Source organism: Xiphophorus couchianus, chromosome 7, assembly GCF_001444195.1.
Source record: "Xiphophorus couchianus chromosome 7, X_couchianus-1.0, whole genome shotgun sequence".
Lineage (NCBI taxonomy): Eukaryota > Metazoa > Chordata > Actinopteri > Cyprinodontiformes > Poeciliidae > Xiphophorus > Xiphophorus couchianus.
In genome coordinates, this window is record NC_040234.1 from 14,980,853 (window position 1) to 14,997,015 (window position 16,163).

The 16,163-nt window shown below is 37.9% G+C and overlaps 1 protein-coding gene across 2 annotated transcripts; it reads right to left on the bottom strand.

Annotated features, from left to right (window-relative positions):
* Positions 1-5,374: 5,374 nt before the first annotated feature.
* sox21b (SRY-box transcription factor 21b) lies at positions 5,375-10,491 on the bottom strand. 2 transcript variants are annotated; one of them, XM_028024495.1, is made up of 6 exons: positions 10,386-10,491; positions 10,108-10,230; positions 9,730-9,804; positions 7,705-7,801; positions 7,149-7,265; positions 5,375-7,010 (listed from the first exon to the last, which is right to left on the bottom strand). In XM_028024495.1, the coding sequence occupies exon 6, from the start codon at positions 6,995-6,997 to the stop codon at positions 6,251-6,253; it is 747 nt and encodes a 248-aa protein (XP_027880296.1). In that variant the 5' UTR covers positions 6,998-7,010; positions 7,149-7,265; positions 7,705-7,801; positions 9,730-9,804; positions 10,108-10,230; positions 10,386-10,491; the 3' UTR covers positions 5,375-6,250. The 2 variants fall into 2 exon arrangements, with proteins under 2 accessions (XP_027880296.1, XP_027880297.1); XM_028024496.1 differs by lacking the exon at positions 7,705-7,801.
* Between the last annotated feature and the right edge of the window lie 5,672 nt (positions 10,492-16,163).

Genomic DNA, 16,163 nt, shown 5'->3' on the forward strand with positions numbered 1-16,163 from the left:
ATTCTCAATTTAATTATTTTTTTAATTAGTTTTTTATTTTTAAGATTAGTTTTGATTAACTTTCAACTCCTTTAAATCCAAACACAGCCACAAAAGTGTAGTGAGGTATTTTAGACAGCAGTGGGAGCTTTTGGGTCAGAAAACAAGTTTGCCATTCACCACTGAAACAACACACCTTCACATAATTTCTGCTTTAATACACCCTGAAATGGTTTCCTCTTATATGCAGCAATGTTCATTTATTGTCAAGTGCTATTAATAAATGTTTTATATGTATATATATATATATTTTTGTTGTTTTTTGTTGGTTTAATTTTTAATTAAATATTTTTTCATTCATATATTCAATGTTCAATATCCTTTCTCTTTTTCCCCTATACATTTTTTTATCTATTTTTATTCATTTTCTTTCTACACTATATATATATATATATATATATATATATATATATATATATATATATATATATATATATATATATATATATATATGCAAGTCTGCAAATGTGCAAATCTTTTTGGATAGGACTTTTAACTAAATCTTGGGGGTTAATGTACTGTACATATTTAAGCTTGTACATATAATTTTGACAATGGGTAGAGTACATGCCGAAAGATGTGCAATAAATTCCAACTTGAAGATATAATTCCTATTTTTGAAATTAATGAAAGTTGTTTTGTGAAATGAAAAACACACACATGTGCCATTATAATTGGATAAAAACTTTCCAAACACTTCAGTGAAGTACTGCAATAAGATTTGCTCAGCTTTAGTCAGGGTTCAAAAATCTCTCACTGATATAAAGGTACAGTTCAGATGTAAATAAAAGTTATAGTGAAATATTGTTGCTATTGCAATTTACTTCAGAAGTGTAAAGCCTGGTGTTCTGTTAGACACTGTGTCAGTACACCCGTCTCACCTGCAGAATTCACCTCAGCAGCTCCTCCTCTCCATCCACCTTCTTGCCCCCCAACCTAATTCAAGCGTTACCTCTGAACTCCAGTGAGGGTGCATCGACTTATTGCATTATGTACTATTAAACAAACTTGGACTCTCTTTAAAGCAAAGTCAGACTTCAGAGGGCTGTGTGGCATGTTTATGGGGGTGGACTGTACAGTACACAGAGATTTCTCATTTCTCTCGGTGACCTTGGGCACAGCGACATGTACGGTTTTGAGGCTTTGATTTGCTATGTTGAGGTGTTGCGGAAAAGGTGCAATGCAAGATAATTTTGGCATTTTTCCCCCTCCTGGGAGCATAGAGAAAGTAAGAAATACAGTGGTTCATACTCTGGAGATTACAGGTAATATGACACACAGCCTTCATAAACATTCTTGACCCAACCTGATGATGGAGATATTGCTTCAGGAGAGACTTTTCACACTTTGATTTGCCTAAAATGAGATGGAGGAGTCAGTGATCAGACTCTTTGAGGTTCCTTGCAGAGAGGCCGGGGCTGGCTGTATATGTCTCCCAGCGTTTAACACACACTTACACACACATGCAATGACAGCCAGGTGAGCAAGGAGCAGACTTCTGCAAACAAACTGAGAAAACATCCTCCAACAAGATGATATTGATGTATTATTCATGTCTGAAAAAAATACTGAAATGATCCATCTCAGGCCATTGAAACCAGGTGATAATCCACCAGCTTCCAGGGTTGGCCCTCAGGCAAATTAGGGATGAGCAAACTATTGTGCAGCCCTCTGAGGTCAACATGGTTGAACTGGTGATACATATGTATGTTAATTTGCCTAATCTCACTTCTACAAATGTCTTACAGGCACATAAAGGGTTTAACACTGAGATATAATCATATCAGGGCATCAGGCAGGCAGCTTATGAAAACATGAGGCAGCCGTCGCTTTAAATTGGATGCAAAAACCTCCAAAGTGACTGTTAGTGTATAAAGTAAAGCACAAAGTATACAGTAAATATTCTAAAAATGTTTGAACCAGAAAATGTTTCACTTTTTTTAGTGGAATCTGCATGTATGTTTAACACTTTGATGATCCAGTCGTAAAGGATGCAAAACTCATTCTGAATGCTCATACTCAGATAAAGGTTAGAAAAACCTGCGATATAATAAAAGTATGACAACCGTTCTCCATTGTTTTATCACATGATTGCAAACATTTCCAACCTTTTTAAATACAGCAGTCTACACGAAAAATGCAAGCATTTACAATTAACTCTATTTTTAAATTCTCTCCCTCTCTTTTTAAATGTGAAATATATGTGTGTGTGTTTTTTTGAGTACTGTAAGTAAAGACTGAAACACTTTCTTATGTATGATTCTAATTATAAGTAAATAATTTTTATCCTTAAAGATAAATAAATGTATCCAATGCCACCTGAAAATTTTGTGTTAAATCTTTATTTAACCTGAATAATTATGAGTGTTTGGATTTATTCAGATGTCTGTGACAGCACAGCTACTTCTGTCATCTTCTGTTCAGCCACATTAAAATATGCTTCCCTTTTGTATTGATGAAGAACAATCTGAATAAAAATATTGGAAAACCAAATTCAAAGTGTTAAATCTCAAAATATTCCTTAGTCTAATAATGTAATGGTGATTGTTAGCATGCATTTCAGTTGATCTCTTACAAATATTCCTCCAAATCTTTTATTATTATTATTTTTAAAGTTTTCTCAAACTTTTCCATAGCTGTATCTCCACCTTTCCCATTCGGTTCCCATCTAACCTCCCTAACCAAAAAAGAAGAAAAAGAAAAGAAAAAACATAGCCTATCTATTCAAAAGGCATTTAGTCCATTTCTTTCTTGGCCGGTAAACCCATTCATCAATTGTTCTGGCTTGTAGATGGCATTCTAATGCTAATCTAGCGTGTTAAATATCTTTTTGTCCCCCTTTCACCGTTTTGTCATTCAGTTTATCCAGTTTTGGCCACCCATTTTATTTATTTATGCGCCTGCCTCCATTCATGCGCTCATGTATTTTTTATTATGTTGTTTCACTGTCATGCAGTGTCAACTCACTCCATTCAACGTGGGCTACTTGAAGGGCTCGGAGGGACAAAGCGTGTACACATTGCACCGCTATTCACTCCGGCCAGCTGGATCGGGTGAAAAAGAAAAAAAAAAACCTTGTGAAAAGAAATCCTCCACAATGGACACAGAAGAAGTGGACAATGCTAACAGTTTTCCAAATACCACTGATTGCTTTCATCACAATGAGGGAAAGCAGCCGCTTTTGCTGAGCTCCACTTCAACAAACAACACTCTCACAAAAACCTCCCAACCCATGTTTTGTTCCCAGACAAAACCTCCTCGACCATCTAAACGCTCCCAGAGCCCGAGGAAAAAAGGAACTTCTTTCAGCTTTCTTCCCCCTTTTCCTTAAGAAAAATAAAATAAAAAGAGAAGAAAGTGAAAGAAATGCGCGGAAGTTGTAATTCAACTTCATTTATACTACAAAACGGAATTTTGGAGGATATTAAATTTTAGTCATTAAAATGTTTGACACTAAGTAAGGACTAATTTACACTTCTTCATTTCAACAGTGGCTTCCACACCTTCAAGCAACATTATTTTATTTTGGTAACAAATCCCACATTTTAATTATAATTTTACTGAAAAAGTTTATTTGGTCATTTTGTTTCTCATTTATTGTGTCTGGTAAGACTAATATATCTATTTACAATGCTTTTAATGCCAATCTATCAATTTAGACAAAATAAAGAACAATTAGTTTTGACAGAGGGAAAAAATTAATTACAAGAGCAAAAACGTAGGGTCAAACTTTATGAGTTTTGTGAAGGCGCTAATGCTAAAGTCAATCTTGCTGGCAAACTAAACCTTGAGTCAGTTCTTGCAAATGAACAGCACATCTTAGCTGTGATTTTAAGGCAGATTTGCATGTCAACTTGTTGGCTCAGATTCAAAAGGCTTGCATTCAGCCATCTAGCCTAGCGACAGTGCTAACCCGAAAAAGGAACTTGCTATCAAGCCGAACTTCTTAACTAACAGAGTCATTGTCAGGTAATAACAAACCTTAGCTGTGTTTGTGAGGGTAATGTCCATTTTTCAGAACAAATTTTAAAAGTTTGGATCCAGTTTTAATTATTTTATTTATAGTGCTAATGCTAAAGTTAAACTTGCTAACAAAATCAGTTTCTTAACCCAGATGTATTTGATGCTAATGAAGCTTAGCTGTTGTTAGAAAATGCAATTTTACATGCCATATTTTAAGATGTTTGGGGTTTTTTTGTATATCACTATCATTTTATGCCTTAATTAGAATAAAATTTTAATTTTGATTATTTACTATTAAATAGGAGTAAATATCCAGATATTCTAAAATTGTCTGGAATTTGACAAATTTACTTGAATACCTATTCAAGTAAACCATTTGTAAAAATTGGTTTGATTGTAAATATTTATCTTGGCATCACTCAGCAGTTAAAGCTTTCCAAATTAAAGGCATACAAATATTACAGCAACCTTACTGGTTATTTCAACAGATCATTTTGTAGAGGGATTTGATCAGAACATTATTAAAAGATGCCTAAATTTTTAATCCATGTCTAATACTTTTTTTTTTTAAGAAAAACAATTTCTGTTTAAGGCTGAAAGTACCCAAGATATAAAAATAACAATAAATAAATGCAAGTACACAATCAGACACTTTTCTTGTTTTTCCAGCTTTGAAATGAATTGAAAGCCTGCACAGCGCGTCACTCTGGGGGCCAAGGAGGAGGAAGTTCCGTGGAGAGAAGGGATCGAGGTGTCACAATGGAGAGCAAAGCACTGAAAAGGTTTAATTAACCGTGTCGGAGATAATTATCCCTGGACTGTCCAAATTAGTTTTGCATAATCGCTCTGATCCTTATGAATTAATCTCCCGGTGTAATCTAGAAGAGACGGCTTGCTTCATTTTGGTGCTTTACATGTTGCTGAGAGATTCGGACAGTCCGCACCTGCTTCACACACACTTTCTCACTCACACTCTCTTGGGTGCACCCATTTATTTAAATTAAACCTATTTTGTTTTTCTTCTCACACTCAGGTTATTTTAGATCCTCAATGAGGAGCTTGTTTCCCACCACTGCTTTTTTGTCCCTGCATGGGAAAAGAAAGCTTAGAGCAGGGCACAGTTTTATCTTCCGATTAAAATTGTGATAAATAAGGTTTTGGCTCTTGATAACAATGGGTTGATTTAGATTTCCCCCTCATACACCCCCCGCCCTGTAATGCCATTCAAAGCTTGGACAAAAGCGGCCTTTGGAGGATACCTTACACTTCACCTGGACTGAGGAGGCAGGAGCAAGAGGAGGTAGAAAGAAAAAAAAAAGAAAAGATACCAATCTTGTTCATCTCATCAAGAACTATACAGTCAGCGATTCCCTTCCGTTTAATCCGAATAGGTTTTATTGTAGTCCTTTTGCTCAACAATAGTTTGATGTACATAACGGGATGTTAAAGGAAAACACAAAACATACAAATTCCATATGAGTTAGTTAAAAGGGGTCTTTTTTTCCCTTGCTGCACATGACACAAGAAGTGGGAATGGTGAAAATTATAATAAACTTCCAACTGCTTCCAAACTTTTTTTTTCTGTTTGTTTTTTTTACTATTTAAAGAAAAAGAAAGCTTCAAAATAAATTACATCTTGTAAGATTCATGTGCAAATGTCTTGTCCTTTTTTAAAATTGTCTGGCTCACCATAAATTCCACTAAAACAATAAATATTACAGACATCTATAAAACGGTTTTTTTTAAAAAACCCTCAAAATATATACACCATGTTTCTAGTGAAATATCTCAAACACTAAAGCCTATAACGGCAAATAAACTAAAGGTCATTTTGGATCTGTACACATTTACATTTACAGTGTTGTGGCAGTCCTCCTCATTGATCCTTGAATAATAAGCCCCCCTCCCACCCATCTGAAAGTAAACAGTTGTGGTCCTGATGAGAGAAGCAGGAGAAAGGATGGGGGGTGGGGTCATTGGCCATGATTCCAACAGGTCAGTCCTGCAGGTGAAAAAGATGCTCAACAGCTCAAATCTCTGCTCCTTGTTCAGTCGTCTTCCTGGCTGAGCAATAATAGATTAGAGAGTTCTCTAAATAAGCATTACCTTAGATAAAGGCATTAATCAATGTACATACACATGTGATATTTGAGAGGACGAGCACTTCATCACATGTACAAGTTTTTGCATGCATAATAAAAAATCTTGCATGAACAGATCAGTCACAGTCATCTCTGTAGCGGGCCTATCATAACGCCGCAGCATATGCAGGGTAAGGTTCAAGCTGAGGTTTCCCCATCCCGGGCAGCAAGATGTAGGCTAAGGGCGGCTGGAGTCCCGCCGAGGGCCAGGCCGTACAGTTACACGGGATCATGTACCCCGGGTTACCCGGTGACGGGTGCGTGTGAGTGTGGGTGTGTGTCCCACCGCCAACGCCGCCAGTCCCGGTAAACGCCGCCGCCCCTCCCGGCGGGTAACCCAAAGGAGAGGCGTAAGGAAAGGAAGGCGGGGAAAGCTCGGTCATCTTGGATCCCAGGTCAAAAAACGAGTACGGGTTCGCTGACATGGACGGGTTGAAGAAGACCCTCGCAGCCGCGGCCGCCGCGGCCGCCGCAGCCTTGTCCGGGTTCCCGATGACGGAGTCGGAGAGCGCTCCTGCGGAAAGTCCGCTAACTTTGAGCGCGTCGTGCTCCCCAAGATTATAGGGCACCGGGAAGGAAAACTTATCTTTTTTCATCAAAGTCTTGGGCTTCCGCCTCGGTCTGTACTTGTAGTCTGGATGCTCCTTCATGTGCATCGCCCTGAGCCGCTTGGCTTCGTCGATGAACGGCCTCTTCTCGGACTCCGTGAGAAGTTTCCACTCCGCTCCCAGCCGCTTGCTGATCTCGGAGTTGTGCATCTTCGGGTTCTCCTGAGCCATTTTCCTGCGCTGGGCTCTGGACCAGACCATGAAAGCGTTCATCGGGCGTTTGACGTGATCCATTGGTTTAGACATGCTGTCTCAAACTCTAAAAGAAAATATAAAGCAAAGTTTAATAACTCGTCAAGCAGGCAGAAAAGAAAACACACACACACCCCACACCCACCCACACAAGACAATCAGCTTCATAACAATGTTATTCTTTCAAACTGGTAAGATTACTCACTCTAGACTTTAGTTCTTCATCCCACCCGTGGATTATCCGGAGAAATCGTCAAGTTTCTGCGTCCTTATGAAAGTTCAAATCTTTTCAGCGTCATAGTGCCATCCAGAGTTGATTCACCTTAAGTGAAAAATGACAATAATAAAAAATAAATAAATAAGGAAAGATTGTCTTGTTCTCCCTTGTCGCCTGAGACTGTCAGCCTAAACGCGCAGCAGCAGCGTTATACACAAGTGGATGACAGCTCCCGCTTGCCCCATGTGAAATACCGGATTGTGTGTGGCAGGTAGTGAAAGTGGCGCTCACGCATGCGCACTAGAACTAGACCCTTGATTTTTTTTTTTCTTCTCTCTCTTAATTTCCACTGTGACTTTTTGAACATATCTCATCTTTGAGATATTTATCCTTTTTATACCTGTATGAGGAGCTTATTTTCTTAGCCTCTGTTTCATAGGCAGCTATGGCTTTATTCTAAGATTTATTTCTAATAGCTGCACATTTAAGTACATTAAGTTACATAAAATCTTTTCCTTTATATAAAAAAAAACAAGAGTATCACCTCATTCACATGTATCTATTTCCAAGAAAAATCTGTCCACTTTGCGCACTTCTCATCCTAAAGGTGGTCTTCTCTTCCTCGTGGGTGGCGCGCCCCTCTAAGAAGAAAGGTAAAGAATGGCTCTTTCATTTTTTTATATATATTGTCACTTTTATTTTATTTTCGCTTAATAAATAAGCAAAAATATCGAGCAGGTCTGGAGTGTTTCTAATCATGCTCGGTTAAAATTAATTACTTTCTTGAAATCCCCCCCTCCCTCCCACTTCCACGTTCACTTCAAAGGACCTTCCCAAGGGCAGCGAGTCGACAACTGGAAATTAGGTTGTCCAATATTCAACTAAGCAATTACAGCTATCAGCGGGACCTGTTGCGTAAACTGTAGGCTTTAAGTGGCTTGTTCTGGCACTTTCTCCTGTTGTACATAATTATATGTTAAAAAAAAAAAAGTAAAGAAGCGGCATTGAGCAATATTATAAATGACAAATTAAGCTGCAGGTTGAGCGCTTAAATTAGGATATAACATTCAATTCACTCCAGTTGTTCTTTTTAACGGTCCGCTCTAATCAGCTTGCACATTATTATTATTATTATTATTATTATTATTATTATTATTATTATTATTATTATGTCCTTTACATTTTTTTTTAAATTGAGACTTTAAAAAAAATCTCTTAACAAGGATTAAAGAGGGATTTATTGCCGCGCACCTTTGTCTCAAGAGGAAACCTGACAAGGTGAGGATGATCCGCGCGAAATTAACAAAAAAGGGCCAGATGAAAGGTAGACCTGTTTCCCTCAAAACCGACCCGAGCATCTCTCAACGCCGCGCCTCTCCGCCCCCCCGCCCTGTTTTGTCGGCCTTGTCATTCAGCCTCCCGATAACATTCCTGCAGAGAAGCGGCCCACTCCCTCGGCAGGAGCATGTAGCCTCTCATCACACAAGCGTGCAAACACAATTGCATGCGCAGCCTCCTTGCAAGTGGTGAAAGTTGTTATCGGAGCAGAAGTGTCTGCACACATGTACGCCTTCAGGATTACCTTCTTTCTTTTTTCATTTTTGCTTTTATTTTTGATAAGCCCCCTCACTTCGCGTTTCCGCTTTACGTCAGTTTTATTTCATATTTAAGACAACTGGAATGCCATTTAAAAATAATAAATAATCATAAATAAGTCCCTTATTTCAACCGTGTAGATGTTTTGGCCCAGTTCAGCATGTCCTAATGTCACATCCAGTGTGTTTTCTTATCATCAAAATATTCATATTTATTTATTTATTGTGGCCTGTCGTGGCAAATTAGGCAAGCAACATGATGGTGGGTATGGTTGCCTTCTAGTGTTAGTGGTAGATTTGATCTACTAAAAGGCTTTACCTAGAATATTGACTCAGTTGACATTATTAAATCAATTTGCTTTATCTGCAATTCTGCATCTCCACATATAGCATTATCTGCTGAGTTTCGACACCAGCACTCTTATTCTGCTTAATAAGGTACTGATTAGGTTATCGCTTAAACCCAACAGCATGAGCGGAAGAAATGTGGCTATGCTCAACTACTGTGATTAAAAATTAGGGCTATTCCTAACAAAAATTATTTCTGAATGCTTTTTAAGTGAAAAAAAAAATTATTGTGATATTTAAAATAAGATGTTTTATTTGCATTTTTGTTTGATCTGATCTTTTTAGTTATTTTGATCATTTTTGACTTCCTCCAAATAAATGCCCAAAATCACAATTTTGTTTTTAGGAATTTTGGTTACAAAATATCACAACATTTTTATTTAACTCATACATATACCTTTACATATCAAAATAAGAGAAACTAATATGTTTTGTTTTTTTTCCAGAGATGCATTCCCAAATCATCAGAAGGTGAGAACATCCATTTATGGCATTTTCTGGATTCATTGAAATCTGATTAAAAGGAAAATAAACACTCAAGTCGGTCCCCCTTCCTTTTGCACACACGGCTCCTAGAAATAGCACTTAAATAATTCAACATGAGTTAGTAAGAGTGGCAGAATTACCTGCTGATAAAGCTTAGGTCCAACCTCTGAGACGGCAGCCAGCACTGCCTTCCTCACAGCGAAGCAGTGATAAGGCTGAAAAAGCGGAAGAATATCATGCAAATAGAAAGCAGACAGCAGCAACAACAAGCCCATGGGGTCTTTTTTCCCCCTTCCTTGGACAGATCGCACACAGTTCACACTAAAGCGCTAAAGCCATCACTTTGTTAAAGGAGTCCCCTGGAGGTGCGAGAGTCTCCATGATAGCACTCAGTACTTTATTCAACTCAAGTGCTGGAGAAGGCACAGTAAATTATAAAGAAAGTTGATGAGGAGTCCCTGGATAATCCAAGTCTGAGCAGCAAATGCACTACAGAATATTGTGGGATGTTTACTTACCTCCTCATCCTTCACAGCTCTTATTCTCCCACAGCAGGAGGAGGGAGAGGAATCGGGTCTGGGAATAAATTGATTTCAAGGGAACACGAGTTGACCTCTTGCTATCAGATGGCTTTTCTTTGACTATGAAAGAAGAAGAGAGGGTAAACAACAATATCTGGTGTTTGGCACTTCAAACCCCCACAAAGTAGGGGGAGTATTTACTGCCACATGAAAGTTTGCTCATTATCAGGGAGGTTTTGTAAGAAGAGGAAGAGGGAGGGGTCCTGATTGTGTACCTGATGTGGGCTTCTCTTTCTGCTTGCCTGATCACAGCTCTGCCTCCATCTTCCCCTTATCCTCCACAGCTGCGGCTGCTCCAGTGCAGGCCGAGCAGAGAGGGAAACTGCGGATAAAAAAAAAAAAAAAAGTGGTCAGCCTCCCTCTTTTGAGCTGTTTGATGATCCGCATGCTTGTGAAGACCAGTCCTGCTCTAATGGCCAATTATCAGATTTAAGATTCAGTAAGATAAGAACAAATCTGGAAATTCATTTAGAAGGATAAGTGGGAATATTATTGTGGAAAGTGTAATTATTTTTTATAATAAAAACAGATCTAAGCAGTTTAAATACATTCCCCAGTAAAGCGGTAAAAATTGCTATTGAGGCTTTTGTGTAAAATCAAGCAAACTCCATTTATGCAGAGTTTTTCATCTGCTGAAAAAAATGTTCCATTTATTTTTCTCTTTGTAAATTTCTGATAAATAATAATAAATTCTACCAGTTTAAAATCAACCCTCCATTCATACATCCATCTGCTGACATCCCATATTCAGTTAATCATCTGTCATCTTTGTCTTTTTAAATTGTATGTTTTTAATCATAATCCCTTTCCTTCACAGGTGTTTCCTTGTATTTTAAAAGGCTGCAGCAAAATGTGCCAACAGGTGTTTTGTGAGAAGAACTAAGGTTTCATTAGATTTCATTATCAAAGATCTTCCATGATCATTCCTGGCCAAATTGTTATATAAAAAAAATAAATATGATCTGATCATTGCGTCCAATTTGTCTTGCACAACAGCAGAAATACTTACACAGAAAATTGTCTGTTAAAATTGAGTAATTTTAACAATTAAAATAGTTAAAAAATATTCAGTCTCTTGTTGAAATAATTCTAAAAGAGTTAAATTAACACCAATTCTTAGAAGGACCAAACAGAATTTACACAGTGTGGATTTAACACTGCCAAATTGGCTGTATACAGAATTTACCATTGTTATCATTACAACCAATCAACCAGATGGAAAAAATGAGAAATAACTCAGCAGTCATAAGGAGAAAAGTTTTTCAGGTTATCTAAAGTAGTTTGGCTTTATGACATTTAAACATAAACCATACTGTATTTACCCAATACATAATAATAACACAATTGTTTAATTTAAAATAGAAAAGCAACAGCTATTTGCATGTCTGCTAAAAAATAATATTACAATAGGGGTTCATATATAATTTATTTAAATGTGTTTAGACCACAATGCATGGATAAACAAAGGTGTAGACTTAGCACCTACTAAATTCAACCTAATCTTTTTGCTTTGTGATCTTTATAGAATAAAATGCCAATTTTATTTTATACCAAATATTAGTCTTAGCTTGCCAATTGTAGTTTTAAATGTCTTTAAAAAAAAAAAAACCTATAAATATTTCAAAGCAGCCAAACTTTCTCGTGTTTGTCAGTCTGCTGACGTCAACAGGTGGACCTAATGCTTAATGCCACCTGACCTGCTTTGTTCTTGTGCCTCTTGTGATGTCACTGACACAAATGCCAACAAAGCAGAATTAACAGCTTTTTACCACCGTTCAAGTTTCTAAAATCCTATTCTGTAAATCCATTCTTCATTGCCCAAGTGTGTTTTTATTTATAGAGTACATCTGTTATGAAAAGAAAAAAACTGGATAGTATCTTTAATTGCACGACTTGGAACATACCGAGAAGCTCCTCTGTCACCATCATGCACCATTACCCCCAGAGTCTTATCTCTCCTTTGATAAAGTGCTAATGACAAACAGTTTAAGGTTGTAAAACGGTCCAATTGATTACAGTTTAAAGATGAATGCATTTGAATTAGATGGCATTTTGTCTAATGAGTGCCTTTACGGCTGCTACAATACACAGAAAATGTGCTTAAGAGCAAGGCAACATTATGATGGGATTGCTTGCAAAGACAATGGCGACTTCAGCATCACTTCAAATGAGTCACACTGAATGTCTCAAATAAAAAAAGTGTAATTAATGTGAATAAAGTTTTTTGTGGTCTAAATATGTGACCTATTTTGAAGGTTTGTGTTCTGAAAATACATTCAGTAAGTGCCAAATGAGTTGTGCAGCTCTTTAATCATTCTAATTATACAGTCTTTATTGCTCCTTAGGGCAGAATTGTGTGTCTTTGTCTCAGTGGGAATTATTTTGGTGAAGAACCAAAATATTTACTCAACCACAACCTAAATATTACGCATATCAAGAGGAATTGAGATATAATCCCCTCATAGAGCGCAGTATTAACTTAATCACATTAGGGGGAAATACTATTGATAGTGGTCATGATCCCTTGGTGAGGAGAGCTGCAATTCACAATGAAACACACAGCCGTGCACAAATACAACACAGAGTGGTGTGTATCCAACATTGTGGACTCATACAGGCAACTGGGCCTGAGGGCTGTGTAGGGGTGTGTGTGTGTGTGTGTGTGTGTGTTTGTGAATGATGGTGAGAGAAGAGGAGTGATTGTCAGCTGAGTCTTCGAGGACCTGAACTGACAGATACAACAAACTTTGAAAGCACATTACCCAGGGAGAATGGCAACACAGAAGCACGACGAGTCCGCCGGGGCTGATAAGACCTTCATCTTTAAACCGTCGCTTGTCAAAGTATTATACGTAATCTCACAGTGCAGAATATCTCCGCACCCCGAGGGGCACACAAAATAGCGGCAGCAATCAAATGGCTTCCTGTATCATTAAAGAAAAAAATAACAGTAGCGGCCTTTCCTAGCCTTTGAGAAGTCAGTTTTTTGAACTGTGATCACTGCCACCCCCCAGAGGGCATACAGTGGGGAGAATAAGTATTGAACATGGCGGTTATCTCAGTAAATATATTTCTAATGGGGCTATTCACACAAGATTCCTACCAGATGTCAGTAACAATCCTTCAAGACATCTCTAGTATGTAGAGACGAGTCGCCAGCATTTCTCAGGTGTGCTACTGATCCATTCATCCTCATAAACTGTCGTCAAATGTTGAAGGTTTTCCCATCGCGCTGATCATCAGTTCTTTCCACAGATTTGGAACTGAATTCCACCTGAGAAAAGCGGCCATTTTTGCAGCTTTATTTTTTTTAAAACAAACTGACAGTTTTCTTGGCTGTGTTTGGGATCGTTGTTGGGTCTTCTTCGGATGTTTACCAAAAATGCTAGAGTACATCTCTCCATAAATCTTCAGTCATAAGAACGTCCAGAGCCAACCTGCTGAAAAACATCAATTTGTTTCCACGTCCAAACACCACAGTGTTTTGAAGTCGACCTTTGATCTTGGTCATCTCCTCTGTCCTACATGGAGGACTTGATTGTGTCTGGTTTATGGTTAAATACAAGCTAGCCATATTCCACACCTGGATTTAGGCTTCTTTGGTTTTCGCTGGAAGATTTATGGAGTTAGAAATATGTCTTCAACAAATGCCATCAGTATGTTTTCCAACAGCAAGAATACAAAGGTCTCCAGTGGGGGCTCTTTGCTTTTACCGTCATAATAATTGTCCTGAGTGACACCTTGGTAATAAGAAACCTTTTATTTTCAGATATTTTCTTGGCTTTCTGTACCTTTTCACGGCTTCCTTTCATCATTTCTTAATTACTTATTCCCTTATTCATTCTACTTTATTAAACTGAACTTCACTTACAGACTTATTTGATTTGATGTGATTGATTTGTGATGTTACTGACATCTCTGTGCATTAGATCCATACGTAGAGAGAAAAAACATTGACGTGTTCAATACTTATTTCTCCAGCTGTATGTTTCTGTTTACCTGCAGGCTATGAGACGACTTGTCCCATGATGGACTATTTTGAACAATTTAGGAGATACATTATCGCCGGGCTTTCTCTTCCTCATTATTTTCTCCCTTATCCCCGCTGCATCACCGCAAAGCCCCAAATGGAGAGTTGTAATTACCCAGACTGCCACCTGATAGCAGGCCCCTTTCTATCAGCTTTATCACTGCAGGTCCTTCTAACTCATCACAGAGACAGAGGGGAAAGAAAAGGGGCCTGCTCGTGGCACAGACAGCTCATCTCTAAGATACATTTATAGTTTTAGTTGGGATCAGAGAAAACTGATGCAGCAAGGCCATTTTTTTTATCCTTTCCTTCAACCTCACAAAGACTGCTCCCTCTCAGTCTTCTCCCAGTCTCTCGCTCTTTATGTGAAAGCTGAATTGAGGCTGCTCCCGCAAACAAAAAGTGATCCAATCTCCTTGAACCTGTGGCAATACAGCAACACACGCTTTTTTTTTTTTTTGGTCTTTCATAACGGCGGTGGCGTCCTTCAGAGGAATGAGAAAAAAAAAACTCCAAAAGGTGACTTGTTCATCTTTAACTTTGCATAGCCCTTACATTAAATGGTTTCCATGTTATTAACCACCTTTGACCCTTATTTAAATTTCCCTCCAGTTTTGAATGAGAAATGAAGAATTCATCAAAAACATTTTTCATCTCGACTGAAGAAATCAATAGAAACAACGCTGAAAAGTTGGGAACAAGGGTCAACATTTATTCAGTTTATTATTTTTTTCAAGTATATGAGTCTGTAAAAGTGAAAAGATGAATAAAAGCGATCCCAAGCCCACCATAGAAGGAAAAAAAGCTTTTGATACCCAATGCTACCGAGTTCCATAAAACACTCTGTTATGCTTTAGACCTCGAATTCTGTGACTTATAAAAACACAATTATATAATTACATCACAGAAAATAATGATTACATCAAGTTAGAACCAAAAAACTGCGTCCTTGATGAGGGGCTATTATTAGTAAACATTTATTTAAGTTTGGTGTAAATGTCTCTGAATTTAGCATATATTTGGAATTAAACTTACATTTTGTGAAATGTCTTTTGTGCTTTATTTTCATGTTCATGAATTAGGCTTGCTAATCACCTGACGGCATTTAACAGGGAAAGTAATCCAATCATTGATATTGACGCTTCTAATGAAAGTTTACAATTACCTGGCAATTCAAAGTGGAAGCATGGGTTAGTGTGGTGCAGGCTCATAGATGCACTTTCCTCTATCACTTTGTGACAATGAAAGCGGCCCTTTGAGCGTCCACTCAACAGTAAGTCAAAAGAAACAGCTCGAGCCACTGTGACCTCCATCAAATGGGAAGATTGTGAGGACGCATTGGCTCCTCTATGGTTCCCATGGCCTGAGCGCATTCTGACAGGGGGCACACTAACGTGGCTTGAAAGGAGAAATCAATCTTATTTGAGGAGATTAAGTGACCAGGATAATAACCATGACATTGAGAGTGAGAAGAGAGAGAGAGAGAGAGAAAGAGAAAAAAAACTCCCACTTCTCACAGGAGTGAAATGATGAAGCTTCTGCACAGGGTTCATTGTTGTGGCTGAATGTCATGTCTCTCTAGGTGAGCGAGTGTTGTCTTACATAGGGTGCGTTCACAATTTTTTCAGATTAGAAATTTTGTACATCTTTTAACAATATAAAAACATAAATGTAACATGACTTTGTGGCACATATGTCTGTAGCAGTCAGACAAGAACAGACAGGCAGACAACTCTAACTTTTAGAGATAGGGACAGGGCCTTTTCATGTTTTTCCATATTTATTAAAACCGTAATCAACTTCCATCATTTTCTGGTCGCTGTTTTAAAACATCAGGGACAGAACATGTGTTCATTTCAAGAACAGAGGTTCATACAGACATATACAGGGATAAAAAAAAGTGTCTGACATTTACATGTTTACCATGTTTTTTGCATCTCATTTATGAGTGTGTGTGCACATG